General features: G+C 39.9%; 1 protein-coding gene across 8 annotated transcripts in view; it reads left to right on the top strand.

The window, feature by feature from the left end:
- Positions 1-16,176, top strand: part of NELL1 (neural EGFL like 1) — a 273,062-nt gene that overhangs the window by 22,107 nt on the left and 234,779 nt on the right. For all 8 annotated transcript variants that reach the window (XM_030273294.4, XM_041716815.2, XM_072929397.1 and 5 more), the window contains exons 3-4: positions 2,179-2,329; positions 15,964-16,134. In XM_030273294.4, the coding sequence (XP_030129154.4) occupies positions 2,179-2,329; positions 15,964-16,134 (322 nt within the window). The remainder of the gene's footprint in view (positions 1-2,178; positions 2,330-15,963; positions 16,135-16,176) is intronic.

Genomic DNA, 16,176 nt, shown 5'->3' with positions numbered 1-16,176 from the left:
TTTCTAACTGAAATAGTGCACTGATGAACCATGGATGATTCTGAGCAAGGAGCCCTATATTTTTGTATAAAATTTGATGGATAGGTGGTGGGATGTGGGCCTTCCTATAATGAGAAATTGTTGTACTTTGCAAGGCTTGACTGAAGTTTAAGCATATATGTTCCACTGACAGCACTGCCTGTGCTTTCATGTGAAAGAATTTTTGAAAGCTTTGTTAAGTCACATTTTATTTCTGGCAACTGTAACACCTTTAAGGAAAAAAAAAAAAAAGTAAGAGATGAAGGTTTTTAACCTTCAAGAAATGATAATCATCTTAATCTGTCAGGTCTTGGACATTTTACCTCTAAGTCTTATTTGTGCCTTGGAACGTGCTACCAGTGGGTTCTCTGTTTCTGTAGATAGCAAACTGGATATTGGTGAATTTATGGGTCTTTGGGAAACAGAGTTTGTATCTCTTGCATCAGCTTTTTAAAAAGAAACTACATGATATTTATGGCCAGTAATAACACCTGCTAGGTGAAGATAATGATGCAGATACAAAAAAGCTAATAGATAAAGACAAAATCTCGTCCTCTGTGCTGGATTGTTTTTTCTTCTATTCCACTACACGATGGTAGTGGAGATGATTTCTGCTCTTGGAAGCTTTATCCTCTGCTCTGGTAAAAGTGGCACTGAACAGACAAATAGTTTGTTGCTGTAAAATGTACATATTTATAAATTTATATATTTATATTTATATTAAAATTTACTATATTTATTTATTATGGGAATTAGAGCCCCTGGCAAAGATTTTTAAATGATGGCTAGTGATTTTGGATCTCTGTATTACTTTTTACCAGTGAGCCTTTCAGAGTGCATGTTATGAGTCTGGGTGTGTAAACTTCTTTGGAGGGCTTTAAGCTGCACAGGACAAATGGAGACACCCAATTATCAAACATGCTTGAATACTTTTTCCTTGGAGTTTGGTTTCAGTCCATGGCATTCCCTCAGTAGTTGTGTGTTTCAGGTTTTAGGTTGTTTTTCAAGCCAGTCTCTCTCCTCTCTGTCTGCAAAGCCTCATTTAATGACACAATGGGGCCTTTTTATAGTGTTGGGAATTTTTTTTTTTGCCTTCTACAGTGAAATTCTGAATTGTAATTTTCATCTCTTCTTTGTGTGTTACATCATGCATGCTGGGCTGGATTCTCAGCATTCAGTGGAGTTTCTCTGGTTTTCTACCAGCTGAGAATTCATGCCAGCATTTTTGGTTTCACAGTAAAACCTTTGGAAAGCAAGCACACTGGGTTTCTAATTGGTTATAACATCCAGGAACTGCAAGTGGCTCAGGTCTTGCAAAAGTGTGACAAAGGCCCAGCATGAGAGACATGGCAATGGGTGGGAAGGTGGAATGCCATGATTCCTCTGCTTTGTTGTTGATTGTCTTTTGTAATGATGATGTACAGTGAATAAAAGGATGAGTTAAAAATGAATGTGCTGGGATGCATTTGAATAATTTCATCTGATGCATTTGAATCTCAGAAGATCAACTGTGAGAAGGTGGGATGCTGCTTGGACATCATCAGGATTAGCGAGGCTGGGATGTTTCTGCATCTGCCTGGTCAGGCTGTAGTTTAATAAATATTGTATGAGCTGTCATACTTTGCTTGTTTAAACTGAGAAATCCCTGGAACAGCCGTGGATTGCAAGCCTGTTGTATTTATTTCTCAGGCTGGAGCACAGCTGTATAGCATTATTAGCTATAATACATCTCTGCCTTGCACTGTGCCAGGACAGGTTTCCTGTGATGGACGAGGAGAGGTGGTAACAGAGTCAGTGGTGAAAACTGAAACTGGAGCTTGGTGAGTTGTGCTGGGAGAGGCAGTGCCTGAGATCTCTCAGAATTTAGGGGCCTGTTTATCTGACTGCAGCACACCTTATTTACAGCATCCCCTCAAAAAATCCATCAGAAAATCAGTAGCTGACCAGCTGTGAACTTGTCAAAGTGACAAGTGGGCATGCTGACAGAGATGGCATTTGTGTTTTTTCATTGAAAAAATGCAGTGGTGGGCCATGGCAGATGACTCTCAAAAATGAGAAATATTGATGTGAAAATGAAAAATCTGAATTTTTCTGACTTAAAAATTTTATTAGACCGTTATTAACATTTTTTTTTTTTCCTTTTAAAAATAAAATTCTTAGATACAGAAAGAGAAATCCACGCAGCACCCCACGTGAGTGAGAAGTTAATTCAGCTCTTCCGGAACAGAAGCGAGTTCACGTTTCTGGCCACTCTGCAGCAAAAGGCATCGACTTCTGGAGTTATATTGTCCATCCGGGAGTTGGAGCACAGGTAAGAGCAATTTGTTTCTCTCTCTTGCAGCAGCAACATAAAGGATACTGAGTGCTCAGGGTACTGTTTGGACAATGTGTTGAAATGGTAGATGTAAAATTTAACATGCAAGTTAGAGCCATTCTTCATAGTTTGCAATTTGCTACTTTTCTCTAGATCTCTTTTTTTTTTGGTTTTTTTTTTTTTTTTTTTTTTTGTTATGGGAGGAATTCATTATTTCTGTATCCTGATCTGTAAAATAACTTAAACAGAAAGATCAAAGCCAATGTAGTATAGATGCAATGCACTTTGGAAGTTACAAACCTTGTAATGCAATTTTCCCGACTAGTTTATTATATGTGCTTTGGAGTGTGCTCTATCATAAAAGTTAAACTTGCACTTTTCTTGCTACACTATGTTTTATAACATTTTAAAAGAATACATTTTCTGTGAGATTCTGTAACTAAGCTATTAAGCAATTAAGTTACTTGTGCTTCCATTTAATGCTGTGTATATTTTCTTCCCAACATAAATACATTATATTCCTATTTCATGTATGTGTCTTCCCCCCTGCTCCCCCCACTTTTTTTTTGTTTCTGATTGTCAGTGTAGGAGGAAAAAGAGGTCTCTCTGATTATCTGTTTTAGTGGTAGACATCAGTTTGTTACAAAAAAAGGTGTACTTGTATTATGGTTCATAATACAATTCCAATGATGTTTTGATGTCTCAAAGTTGTGTGTTGTATCAAACAGTCTCATATTTGTTACTTTGTGAATGCTTTTTTGGTAATTTCTTAGGTCTTGGAAGGACCTTTGTGTCTAGTCTGACACATAAAAGACTACTGCTGGTCTTTTCTGTTGTAATACAGGTAATGGGACATTCTTTGGTTGCTCCCATTTCAAATCTAACACCAGTTATTCTGCAGCACTTCTATTAAAAAAGTCCTACTGGTATTTGTCTTAATCATGTACATGATACTCAATTGTTAGCCCAATTTCTTCCCTTTTTGTTGAGAAAGTGTATGAAGGAGAAGGCAGTGACTTCATCATGACCAGATTGTCAGTGATGCCTTTTGCTCGTGTAACAGCAGAGATGTCCAGACGGGGCTCCCCATTTAAGGGGAGGACTTTGCTATACTTTTCTGTCACCTCTACTTTCTTATTGGTCTTTTACTTTATTCCTTTTTGCATTTTTCAGGCCACTGTCTCAGTCTAGAAAAATATTCCTTTACATTAGAGAGGGATACCTCCCATATCTCTTCCTGTTCTCCTTCTCTTACTCTACATCCATTTTGCATTACTTTTCCATTTCTCCAAGCTTTTTCAGGCCATTTGAAGTCATGGTTAACAGGATCAGTTTGCCATGTTAAGGGTTTGTTTATTATTTATTTGAGAAAGAGGACATTGAGGACAGCCACTGAACAGAAAAATACTGTCACATAGCAAAATCCAAGGTCAAACTAGACAGGCAGTGGTGATTATACAATGCAAGGCACATGGATTTTTAGATATGGCATCTACTGAATGCAGCTCCTTGAGTCCTCTATCTTGACAGGCAGAGGCTTGTAGGGAGATGTGCTCTGCAGGAGTAATCTTGGTGGAACAAAATACACTGCTGTTGTCCTCTCTGGCACTGAGGTTATCTAGAATATTTAAAATGATGACATCTGCTTAAAAATACATAGAGTTGAAGGATTGCCTGCTAGTCTCAACTGAGCCTTTGCAGCTCTGTGTAGTAACAGGAAGTTTCAGTCTCTGTAATTCCAGGCAGGAGTCAGAGCAGGCATGCCTGGTGTTACTCTTGGCTGCTATTACTTCAGGTGGATTACTGTGGCTGTCCTTCTTTTTTGGACTCACTATCTATCCCTTAAAGCTGTTTGTTTGTCGGGATGCTGCTCAGACCTTGAAAGGATCCTTCTTTCAGACCCCCAGATCTGTGATGACAGAAATTAATGAAGTGGATGGCAATGGAGAAAGTATTTTTTGACATGGATGAGAAGTAGAGAACAAAGATTTGGGGCACTACTGAAGAGGACCATGCTTACATTAGATCAGTGTGATAGCAGAATTTTCAGGTTGATAATTTTTGATGTTTCTCTAACGGCTGCACTCGCTCTATAGCTTTGCATAGGAACTGAAATGGGTGCAGACATGTCACAGGGCAAGCCTTTCATTAGTTGTGGCTCCTGCTAAGTGTCTGATAATTATCATGGTTCTGTTCTTGATGACATCAATTTTTTTTGGTCAATCTTTTTCAATTTTCCCCATGTCTGTGAAAACAGATGCTACAAAGAGGACAATAATGAGTATCTTTATTTCATCACAGCAAGATGTGTGGGAGCAAGTATAAGGGTACAATTGTTCCTTAACCTTAAAAACTGTTCCTTAGTTTTTGACTATGGAAAACCCAAGAACTCTTCTCAATTCCTTCTCTTTGTGCAAAATAGGAGATATTATAGTTAAAGGCTTGCTTTTTTTTTATCCTACCAGTGTACCAAAAGTGGCTAAATTAAAAGTTCAAGCCTTCAGAACATACAGGAGGTCAGCAACAAGTGACAGAAGAAGCTCTGTTAGCTATGGATACCAGTGTTCATATCTTTCATGTCTTTTTTTGTTGTGCACAGATTTAATAGATGAGAAATAGGTGTTATTCCAAGCAATGAAAAGGTCTGTGTATATATTCTGCTTTTTGATGTAGTGGAGATGATTGTCCTAAGGTAGTAAGGCATAGAATGCCTGGTTTAAATTTCATTTCTCTAGTAAGTTTTAGCAGGTTTTTTATTTTCCAGTAGAATGGAGCTCTTAAACTGAAGATAGTAAAATAAGATTAATGCAATTTTTCTTGAAGTCAGCAATTTAGAGATACTATTTTGTTATTCTAAATGGATATTTCATAGCAATTAGAGATTTGCTGTTAAGTTATATCATCATTTGATGGACAGGACAATGATAATGCATCTTTGTTAACATTTTGTTGCATCAGTTTAATGATTATAAAGACTTTGTTTTCATGCTTCAAATGTATTAATCGTGGAAAATCGAAATCTTAATTAATGCAGAGAAATTCTAATTGGAGAGTCTGATAGTTTGTTCAGTCTGTGTGTATAGTTATGTGGAATAGAGTGGTAAATCTGAAGATTATGTTTCCTTTCCTAATTTGGAGATAATAAAAAATAATATAGGATGGACAGACATGTTACCCAGGGATGCAGAAGTTGGAAACTGTGTTCTTGATCAGCGAATTATGCTAGCCAGTTCTTCCTAGATGAGCTTTGTGAGCTATTTTGCTCACAACCTTTGACTCTTTAGACCACCAAAACACTTAGAAAAGGCCACTGAGATATTTAAAATGCCACCCACAATGAATTCCTCATTTCAACAGTGATTTAATACAGTTTCACTTGAAGCTGTTTCTGCCTGCTCCTTAGCTGCTCTGGCCTTGCATGGTCCAGAGCCCAAGAACATCAATTAGATGGAGTCAGCATTGCCTTTCAGCTTTTTAATCTCTGGGTTTGAGATATGTTGATGGTTCTTCTCCACCACTGGCCAAGAATAGCATCTGGAGAAATATGTCAAAGATGTTCAGGTACCCATATGTCATTCTTTCTGAAGAGTGTTTCATAATGAGAGCTCTCACCATGATAGAACAAAGGACTGAGTCAGTAGATGATTGTATTGAAGAATTTCTTACAGGAAGCATTGAAAACTTTTTTCCTAAAATTTTCCTTTTTTTTTTTTTTTTTTTTTTTTTTTTTTTCAATATGCTTGTAACCTGTGTCTAGGACCTGAACTTTAGAAACTTGATGCCATGCCAAATTCCTGGAAACCTGTAAGCTGATTTTACTGCTATAGTGAAATGGATTTACTGAGTCCAAAATCTGCCCCTTCACTCTGTAGCAGCAAGCTGTGTTGATATGAATATTCAGGAGGATTCTGATAAATGGGTCAGGCTCATAGTGATACTTTCATTCCTTGCAGGTCAGTTGTGGGTGGGGAGGTAAAATAGGCATGAGGCTCCAGTCCATTTTTGCATACTCCCCCAGGTGACACCATGAATGCCTCCTGAGGCTGTTGAGGAGCAGACAGAAAGCTGTATGTTCACAAATAACAGCTGGAAGGCTACCAGGCCATTATATGTTTAATTAAAACCACAAAGGAGTAATAAGCTAGTTAAATTATTCACTGAAACCTAGCTGATGAAAAGAAGCCTCTGCAAGTGACTTCTGACCCTAGTAGTAAACCTGAAAAATTAGATTTACTCCCTGCTATGTTTTTAGATTATTCTCTGCAAGATGGGTATATGCCAATTGGATTCCAAGATGCCCAGGATTCCAAAAGGGAAGGAAAAACTCTGCAGATGTATCCATTAACTTTTTTCTTTTAGGGTAAAGGGCACATCTTTATGAATATTTATATGTTGAATTGCTAAACTGGAAAGCTGCAAAGAGAATAGCTGAAGAGTGAGCCTTACTTCTACCCCTCTGAATGAGTTGATGTGAAATATGTGAGGCATTTACATGCTTTTTTCCTTCTCAAAAGGTGTTTAGAGATGCAAATGCAAATAGAATTGTGCTCACCTGCTGCCGTTCTTGGGGTTAAGGTACACAAAAGGGTAAAGTGGAGAAGAACTGTTATATAAACCTTCCACTGATTTAAGCATTGTAAGAGAGGAGTTACTACTGGAGGAGTTACCTTCCATCCTGTGGCTTCCTGCTGAGAGCAGGTGTTTTATGTACACTAGGCTGACAATCCTTGTGTCTCCGAAGCATTAACATGCTGCTCGTAACCAGCTGCTGAAACATATCCATTGGACCAGGCTGGCAATTGGAAGGGAATGGTTGACAGTTTGAAACTCTTTAAACCCGAATTTGGACAGTGCAGAAACGTTATGGTCAGCCAGGAGCAGGATGTGTGGGTCCCCCAGGAGTCTGCTCCGACATGCTGAGTTATTCTGTTTGATTGTTTTATGACCCTCTGATCAAAGGCAAAGAACCAGAATGTCTCAAACTTGCACTAAATGCAACTTTCTGAAAACTGCCTGCTGAGTTTAGGCTGCTCGTTTGGAATTAACTCCCCTGGTTAATAAGCCAGTTAGATTCTGCAACAGGTTATTAATGTTCATTGGTGTGTTTGTCGGTGACATGTCTGGTTTTTGGGTTTTATTTGCAGTTTTGTAATGATGCCTGTGTGCTCTCTTTGCTCCAGGCAATGTCTCCAGAAAGGAAGGGGCTGGCAGTGCCTGCCCTGGTGGTTGTGGCTGTGGAAAGGTGCCAGAGCTGGTGGCAGTGGGGCAGGGAAGGTGGAGGCTGCCTGGGACTGAGGACATATGGATGGAGCAGACAATTTTTTCCTTTCCCTTTGAGAGAGGGCAAAGGAAAAAAATTTCTTTTTTTTTTTTTTACAGAGAATCCAGGAGAAATGTGTTTGTTGCCTGTTACCCAGTGTGCAACAAGTCAATAATTATACATTGAGAGAGGCATCAATTATTTATTTCAGATCTGCACATGCCTGGGCGCTCGGTGGCTTCACACAAACCAAGCACACCAACAGGACTTCCCACACTGTTTTTTGTACACAGAAGTCCAGAGCTGGTCACTTTCCAAGTACAGCCCTGGTACTGGTTAGTAGTTACTACTGGTTAGTAGTTTCCATGCAAGTTTTGTAATCTCAGCTAACTTCTGTGCGTGCCCGAGGGAAGGGTCTTCACCTGGACAAGTGGCTTTTGGACCTCTGGGTGTGATTTTTTTGTGTTATAATGGAGATAGTTCAGCTAAGGGATGCATGGACCTTGAGTTTTTTGCCAAGATGGCAATGTATAAATAGGCATACAAGGACATAGTGATTTACTACATCCTAATAGCTTGTTAGTTCTAGCCTGGTCTTCCCTAAGGGATGGTAATTGTTCCACTGATTAAGTGTCCTCTCTTGCTGATTAGAAAAGTCTTAATAAGCCACCTTAAAGTGTCTCAAGAATACTGACCAGTCCAGACCTAAGATAATTTTGGCATATTCCACATTTTGCAACATGTGGAATTTGTCATAATGCAAGAAATCACTGAAAAGCTGCTGAATTTGAGAGGGAAGAACCTTTCTTCTAAGGACACTGCAATTAGGGTAATTTGTTTTCAAATACTTTTCAGCTGAGTAGTTTTACTCAGGTGGCAGACCTCGTTAGTTTAAAAAGCTGTAATCCTCTTGTTTGATTGAAATCTGGCATTTAGAGACTGTAAATTTGGGAATGCCCTGAGCTGAGCTGTTGCTGCAGCGATGAGGGAGGGACTGGACGGGGCTGTGCTTTTGTTACAGCTCTGCTGGATCTGTCTGCTCACCCTGGCAGCTCTAGGCTTCTGCACACCCACGGAGATCCCTGGATTAGTGCCCGGAGTCCCAGGTTAGCCTTGCAAAGTGGCTGCCCCATTCAGGAAGTCCTCAGAGAGCAGAACTTTGTGACTTGCAGATGGTTCACTGGAAACAAACCTTGGCCAGGGGCTGTGGGTGATGAGCTGCAGGGTGTGAGTGCACAGGGTGACTCGGGATTGGAGTGGTGGTATGTACAGGAGTGAAGATTTTCTTTTGTCAGGTTACTTTTCAGTAAAGTTAAGACAGTGTTTAGTGTGAGCATGTCCTTTTGTTGTTTTTGTGTGGGTTTGCTGGTTTGGTTTTTTTTTGAGATACATTTAAGGAGTCATAACTTCAGCTTATTCCAGCCAGACTCTTTTCTGTCCTGCTGGCTGCTAACACGCTGTTCTATTTTTAGGTGCAGTGTGGTATTTCCTACTTGGTTCATTAGGACTAGAAGACAAACCAGGCTTTTTTTTTCAGACAGTAGGCTGGTTGCAGCCATGGTGAAGGTAGGTTTCTAGACAAATAAAATGAAAACAGAAATGGTGAAGGTCAATCCTTACAACACACGCCACGGAAATATGTAACTGCTTTGTACTAACTCTGACTCCAGCTGTCTTTTGCCTGGCAGGCAGATGTTGGGGTTACTTTTTTCTTCATATGATCAAAGAGGAAAGTAAATTCGTATTAAGATGACCTCTGCCTAGTTGCAGGTACACAAACACATCATAAATGCTTTATGCTTTGCAGCTTGCATGCTCAGCTGCCATGTCTAAGATGGGTAGAACAGAAGACAAAATGTTAATAAATATTCTGTACTAATAGAAGGTGTCAGTGTGGGAGTGTTTATTGTTATATGTTTCAAGCTAAGCTGGTAGAACATGATTACTGCTGTCCTCTGAATAAATAATAATAATAAAAAAAAAGTCATTTAATTGACTGGTTTTAGTTCCTTTTGCTTGAAAGGAAAGGATAGAAATGTTTGGAAGAACCTTATTTAGGTAGCCAGTAGCATGGTGATGTCGCACTTTCAGGCTTTTACCTGAGAAGTTTGAAAGTGTTTAGTATTACATTTTGGCTATATTGGATTTGCTTGCATAGAAGGGATACTTTTGGAATAGAGTAGGAATCGAGTAGGTGATGCAATATATGGGATTTGGCTTTTGTGTTTCCCTTTGTAGAAAGCTAATCTGATTTTTAGCAACAAATTTCATTGGCACAGGTAATGCTTCTATTCACGACATCTTTTGTGCTGCCTGATGTCAGTCTGACTTTGGTGATATCCGTGTGTAATCTCTGCCACAGCAGTGAGTCTTTAATGTTGCACGAGCAACGATTTGCCATCTACAGAGCCTCTGGCTCTGTCTTTATTTAAGCCAGCTGTAAAAAGCAGCTTTGACTGGTTTGTAAGTATGGATGCTAGGGAAGCTTCTCTTGCCATCCAGGGCCACTGTGGCAGTGACAGCTGCAGCACACGAGACTTTCGCTGCACCAAACATGTTCCTCAAGATGCACGTGCAGTGGAGGAGTGTGCTTGAACATGTTAAGAGCATTTCTTCAAACCTCAGTGCTTCACAAGGCTGAATGCTTCAGAGCTTGGGATCCTGCCCGGTCACTTTACAGCAGCTAGGGTACAGGAACAGCACCCGTGGAAGCAACTGAAATATTTGCCTTGACAGGTGTAACTTGATCTGGTTTTGCAGCCACACAGAGCCGCGGTGAAAAGTGCAAAGTGAGCGTTGCCTTTTGTTGGAAGAGATGCATCTTTTCTTTCAGAGGCACTGCTTTTTCTCCCCGTGGCTTCATCACTGACGGGGCAGTGCCTTGGGCAGATGCCTGCCAGATTTTCTGCAGCACAGTGCCCAGCCCCTGCTCCTGGCCTGGTTTGCTTTGCTAACACAAGAGCTTGGTCGCTTTGGTGTCGCTGTCCAGGCTGAGCCACTTGGCACACCCAGCACAGCGTGTCCCACTGTGCACACAGACTCTCTTGGTGTAAGGAACAGCAAAAGGCCAAAGGAGAAATGGCCTGTGATTCAGCACAGAATCCCTGTAGATGGAAAATCCTGAGATCTCTCTGATAATGGATGCAGATTTTTTTTGCCTGTCTCTAAATACATCAAGAATTATTTCTACAAAGATGCTAAGGCACAGTCTTGCCTGGAGCCATGTTTATCATGGAACAGCACAATGCTACTGTGAAATGAAAAAGCTATGTGCACAAACAAGTCCAAATATTCTGATTTTTTCAGAAGCTTGCTGAATTTACAATTTATAGCTGATGGCATCAAAATGACTGATTTCTGGACTTTTCCTGAATTTGCTTTGTTATTGAAAAAAATTAAAAACTATGCCTTGGCCAGACTCACAGATATTTTCCAGAAGTTTCTGTGCAGTAACAGTCTGGTTTTTCTGGCAGTGATTTTTTTCCCCCCCAGCATTTGGGAGGCCCCACAGCACAGTGTTGCTGTGGCAAGGTGGATGGGGCTTCCATCCTTGAACTCCTGTGGTTTTGTGACCTTCTCCCATACAATGTTAAGCGGATGCACAGTGTTTTGACTAGATGGCAACCCCAAGTTTGTACATATTTGCAGGGATGCCATCTGTGCCTGCTGCTTTGCCCTGGGACATCTGTTCAGTAGCTGCAAGAGCATCTGCTATAAATGCTGGTGCTGCTCCTTGAAAGAGGCTGTGGGGCTTCATTTGGCACTTGATCAAGGATGATGGAAGTTGTAAAGTCAGAATGATAACTCTGCTTTATTTATATTTGAATGTGATAAAGAGGAAGGTTGCCAGAATTGAATGCAAAAAGTAGTTCTGCGTTAGTACCTAGAGCTCTTACAGAGGCATTTAATCTGTTTTAATCTCAGTTGTGCTTCTGTCTTCATTGTGGGATATTTTAGTGCTTGGTGGTAGGCATTGGGTTGGTGAAGATCAGGAAATAAAGTGCTGTGTAGCCTAAGGATGTTCTGGAGGACACCAGCTCCACAGTTCTTGTTGGGGCCCTGTCCTGGGATCTGTAATCTGTGGCTGTCCTTCCTTTGGCCACTTGCATAATTTAACAGCAGTAAAATCTTTGAATGAAACGTTGTGGTGTTTGCCACAGAATAAGATCTCTTCTGTGGTTTGAGATGATGAATAGGTGAATATGTTTCCTTAATGCAGATGGTGAACTAAGCCAACTCACCTTTTAGAAATACTTTGTCTTTTCTGCTTCAGGTGTTGTACATGTTCAACATATTTAATGTTGATATTTTTTGGCCATTGCTTTTTTTTTTTTTTTTGGTCATTACAATATATTTTGGTCATTACATCCGCAGCAGGTGTTTCTAACTGAATGTATACTTTCAGGAACCTTTCTCTCCTGATCTGGAAGTGAAATGAGCAGTCAAATGTACAGTTTAGTCACTCTGGTGGTGACTAAAAGGGGGAAGAAAAAAAGTCATTAAAAGTATGTATGTCAAGCTTCATCCTCTCCAAACAATATTTTTGTGTGAGGTATGTAGGGGTTACAAAAACTGTCAGAAAGAATTGTAAAATATCTTGAATCAGCTGTGGAATAATACTGTCCTTCTGGAAAGCACATGGGATGACCTTGTAATTTTTTGATGTGCATAAAATCAGTCTGAATTTAGCAATGTTTTTCTCTTATATATTGGGGTTTGAATGAGAGACTGCAAATAGACCTATAAAAAGCATTTGAATTCTATAATTGTACGAAAGAAGGCAGCAGTAATTTACATACTTAGCAAACAGGGAAATTCTACTAGTGGGAGGATTTCAGCCAAGGTCAAATTGTATTGCTGTTCCATAAAAATGAAGCTTTCTTAATACATGTGTTTTGAGAAATTCATCTGTCAAAATACATGTTAACTTCTGATCACGCCTTATTTAAAATATATGGAAGTATAAATAGTTGCTGAGAAATAACAAATAAAACGAGAACCCATCACTCAGTGCTAAGGAGTTGACAAGGAGATTAGTGTCTGACACCTTTCTTCCCTGAGAAAGGTCTGGAGGGGGGAGCAGGGCCCTAGCTGCAGGACAGGCTGGCACAGGCATGCAGATGTGATGCAGAATCAGAGATTTTCCAAATACTCAGGGATCTTTCTTAGGCTTTTAGTGTGGATTTCATGGCAGCATTGAAGGTTCACACTGAATCATGATACATATATTCAGATGGCCCCAGATGTTACAGGCTTTTCGGGAATGCTGATTCATTCCAGCCCTCTGTTTTCTTGTAGTTCCTGTCAAAATACTGGAAAGTACCTTCAAAACACCTGTTAGAGATCAGTCAGTTTTCCTGTCTCTTGTAGAGCACCTTCTATTCATTTTTCTCCTCCCCATTTTTACCTGTTGTTTTATCGTGGATAAAAAATTGTACAATGGCATTTGAAGTTGAAGATGTGATAGCGATTAAAAAAAAATCAATTTATTTCCTCTGGCTTTACTAATTATTTTCTCACTGGTTGGTGATTACTTGCCTGAGTTCGTTTTTTCCCCTCATGTGTTTTCCATTCCCCAATTTACAGATTAGAACTCTGAAACAGAGCAGGTGCAGCTATTTCCAAGAGTGAGTGGCCTTTGTGTCATTGCTTTGGAAGAGGTTTCTTGTCCCTAGAGTCTGATGGAAGGAGGCAAGAAAGGAGAAAGCAGTTTGCATGTGACTTATATTCTGGTAAAGACAATTTCTGAACCAAGAACATTGTGAAGTGTTTGTGTAATCAAGGACTCAGTGTGAATTTCTGCATCTTAAAAAAAAGAAAATCAACACAGGAGTGTTGGTTTACATTGCCTTTTTTTTTTTTAAATATGAGAGAGATGTGTTGAGGTAACCCAGGTAGTTTCTGCTGTTGGGATTTTGTTGACTGATGTCTCTGAGTGTAACTGTTTGTGATTTGCACTTGTTGAAGGGTGGTGAAGAATAGGTGCAGAATTTGTCTGCTGTCACCTTCCTTTTCCTGCCACTGAAGAACTAAAGCATGGTGTTTAGTATAGTCCCGTGGCACATTAGGTGCACATATATAAAAATTAGCACTAGCTATTACCTGAAATTTTAAGTAATCTGTTCTGTACTATATAAATTAGTCAGGAGGCTGGCAGCAAGCTCGATGCCTAAGCAACAAGCAGTTCTCAGTCCTGAGGTAACTATTGCCACTAAAGCTTGTCAGGTGAGAAGCTTTGCAATTCCCCCTGCTGTACAAATAATAGAGCTCAGATGTGATTAAGTGCAATATCTGAATGACCTTTCCAGGGCTGCACTGTTGCCTTTGCATTAACAAAGAAATCATTGTGTGCTGAGTGATCAGCTCTGTGGCTATTGGAGATGATGAAGAATGACCTCAGGAAGCAATTTGCTTCCTGCAACAGGAGATTGTCTTGTTTTTCGGCTCTTAAGCCTCTGTGATCGACCATATATCTAAATGTATATACATACAAATAGTTTGTGTGTGAATGTTATGTACTTCTCCCTATTTATTTTTTTTTTTTTTTCAGTTTTCTGTCTCGCTTCCTTTTGTGCTGTGAGAGCAAATGAAAATTACAAAATATTTAAGTGTGGCATCACTGTCAATACTTGTCCTAGTGCTTTTCTGGTTTGGGAGCACCAGCAGCAGTGTCTTCTGGTTATTGACTATACTGTCACTGAGCGTTGAAATAATCTCTTCCCCAGATTTCGTGTGAATGTGATTTAGGTATTTTAATGGGTGTTGGCTGTAGTTAATCAACATTCTGCTCTACTATTTAAAGAATCCCTCCTTCTCTGCTCTCCTTGTGCCAGTTCCTTCACAACACCAGCCTTTTTCCCCACTCTGTACTACATGTATTCTGGTGTGGTTTTATTCAGCTTTGGTTTTACCTTTACCTCCTCACATGTTTTACTTTGTCACTTGAGTCTTTGATTCATGTGACCCAATAATGCTTTTATGTTGCATGAAAAATGTGATGACAAGGCATTGGCAGGATGGAGGAGGGCTTGAATTTCACATTTGGTGAAGACTTACTGTGTTTGTGTTCCCCTTCCCAGCCTGTTGTGATGTCTTGCACATGTTTCCAGCTAGTGTTTTATCACCTATTTTTCTCCCAAGGAACTCTGTTTGCCAGTTGTGTTGGAAACCCTCAGCTTCATTGATAAGTTCTGATCTTGAAGAGTGCACAGCCCCTGTGTAATGCTGTATTGCTTGTGCACACAGGCTACTGGGGCCTGTGTACTGCCAAACAGTGTAAAAGGCTTGCTGGAAAGTGAAAATTGGCACTCCAATATTTACTGGTTTGTGTTGCATTTATTTTTTGGAAGTGGATTTCATTACCGCAATTTTTCCCACCTTAGCCCAAACCAGCACCTATCTCTCACATGCCATGTTAAATTAGTGTTGGCCAATAGGGAAAAACAAAACACTGTTGAGGTAGATGGGGCAAAGGACTATCTGGACAATCTAACATCTTTATGTCTTGTACAGCTATTTCTACTGTGAAGGGAGGTCTGCATCACCAGTTTCTATGTACAGAGCTTCATTTTAGCAGGAAAAAGATTCAATATGATGTAAATACTTGGTGAGGTCCAAGAGAAGGCTTCACTATTTATAGTGTCAGTGTGCTAAATTCATCCTAGAGAAAGAACTGGCTCCCCCCACACCCCTGTGAGACCAATTAATAAGCCCACTTCATTAGCTCTCCTGTGAGTCTGACAGCTTTGTGAAGGTTTTGACTGTTGGATGCTTTATGCCACATGTGGAGACACCTAATCCAGCCAGGAGGTTTACTCCTTTCCTTGTAAAGTAACAATAAAAGTCAGAAAATGAGTTAAGCACAATTGTATGTAGGGGAGTCCTAAAAATAAACAGTTGTGGGTTTTTTAACTGGATTTGCAAGTAGTAAATACAAATTTAATGATTACCTGGTGGTTTCTTACCTTAATAGCTTTTTATTTGTTTGTGGTTGTGATATATGTACTATTCTTTAGTTTTCAATTTCTTACAAAGCCTGCAGTCATACAAAATATTTTGGTGAAAAGAGTAAGGCTTGGATTCCTGTAGTTTTCTATGGGTGAAAAGAGGACTTCAGTTTCCTAGGCTGACAGGTGGTACTTTGAGCTATTTTCATGCAATTAGTATTGCTGGTTTTGTACTGCTCTAAATGTAAAGCCTTGTCTCTCTGCTTCTTAAAAAAAAATTAATTAAAAAAAATTAATCCATGCTGAGTAACCTCTTTAGATGGTGGTGTTTGTTTATGGAAGACTTACCAGTGAAGAAGAAAGTGACAGTCTCTTTCAGCCAGTACATCCAAAGGTGGAGCTGATTCTTCCTGTTTTCATTGCAGCTATTTTGAGCTGGAGAGCAGTGGCCTGCGGGATGAGATCAGGTACCACTACAGGTTTAATGGGAAGATGAGGACAGAGGTGTTCCCCTACCGCCTGGCAGATGGGCAGTGGCACAGGATTGCTGTGTCCCTCAGTGCCTCCCACCTCCTGCTCCACGTGGACTGCAACAGGTAAGCAAATATCTCCTGCAAGCTGTATTTCTCTGAAAAATA

The sequence above is a fragment of the Taeniopygia guttata genome, chromosome 5, assembly GCF_048771995.1.
Source record: "Taeniopygia guttata chromosome 5, bTaeGut7.mat, whole genome shotgun sequence".
Taxonomy (NCBI): Eukaryota; Metazoa; Chordata; class Aves; order Passeriformes; family Estrildidae; genus Taeniopygia; species Taeniopygia guttata.
The sequence above is the reverse complement of the archived record's forward strand: the minus strand, read 5'-3'. Positions and strand labels throughout refer to the sequence as shown.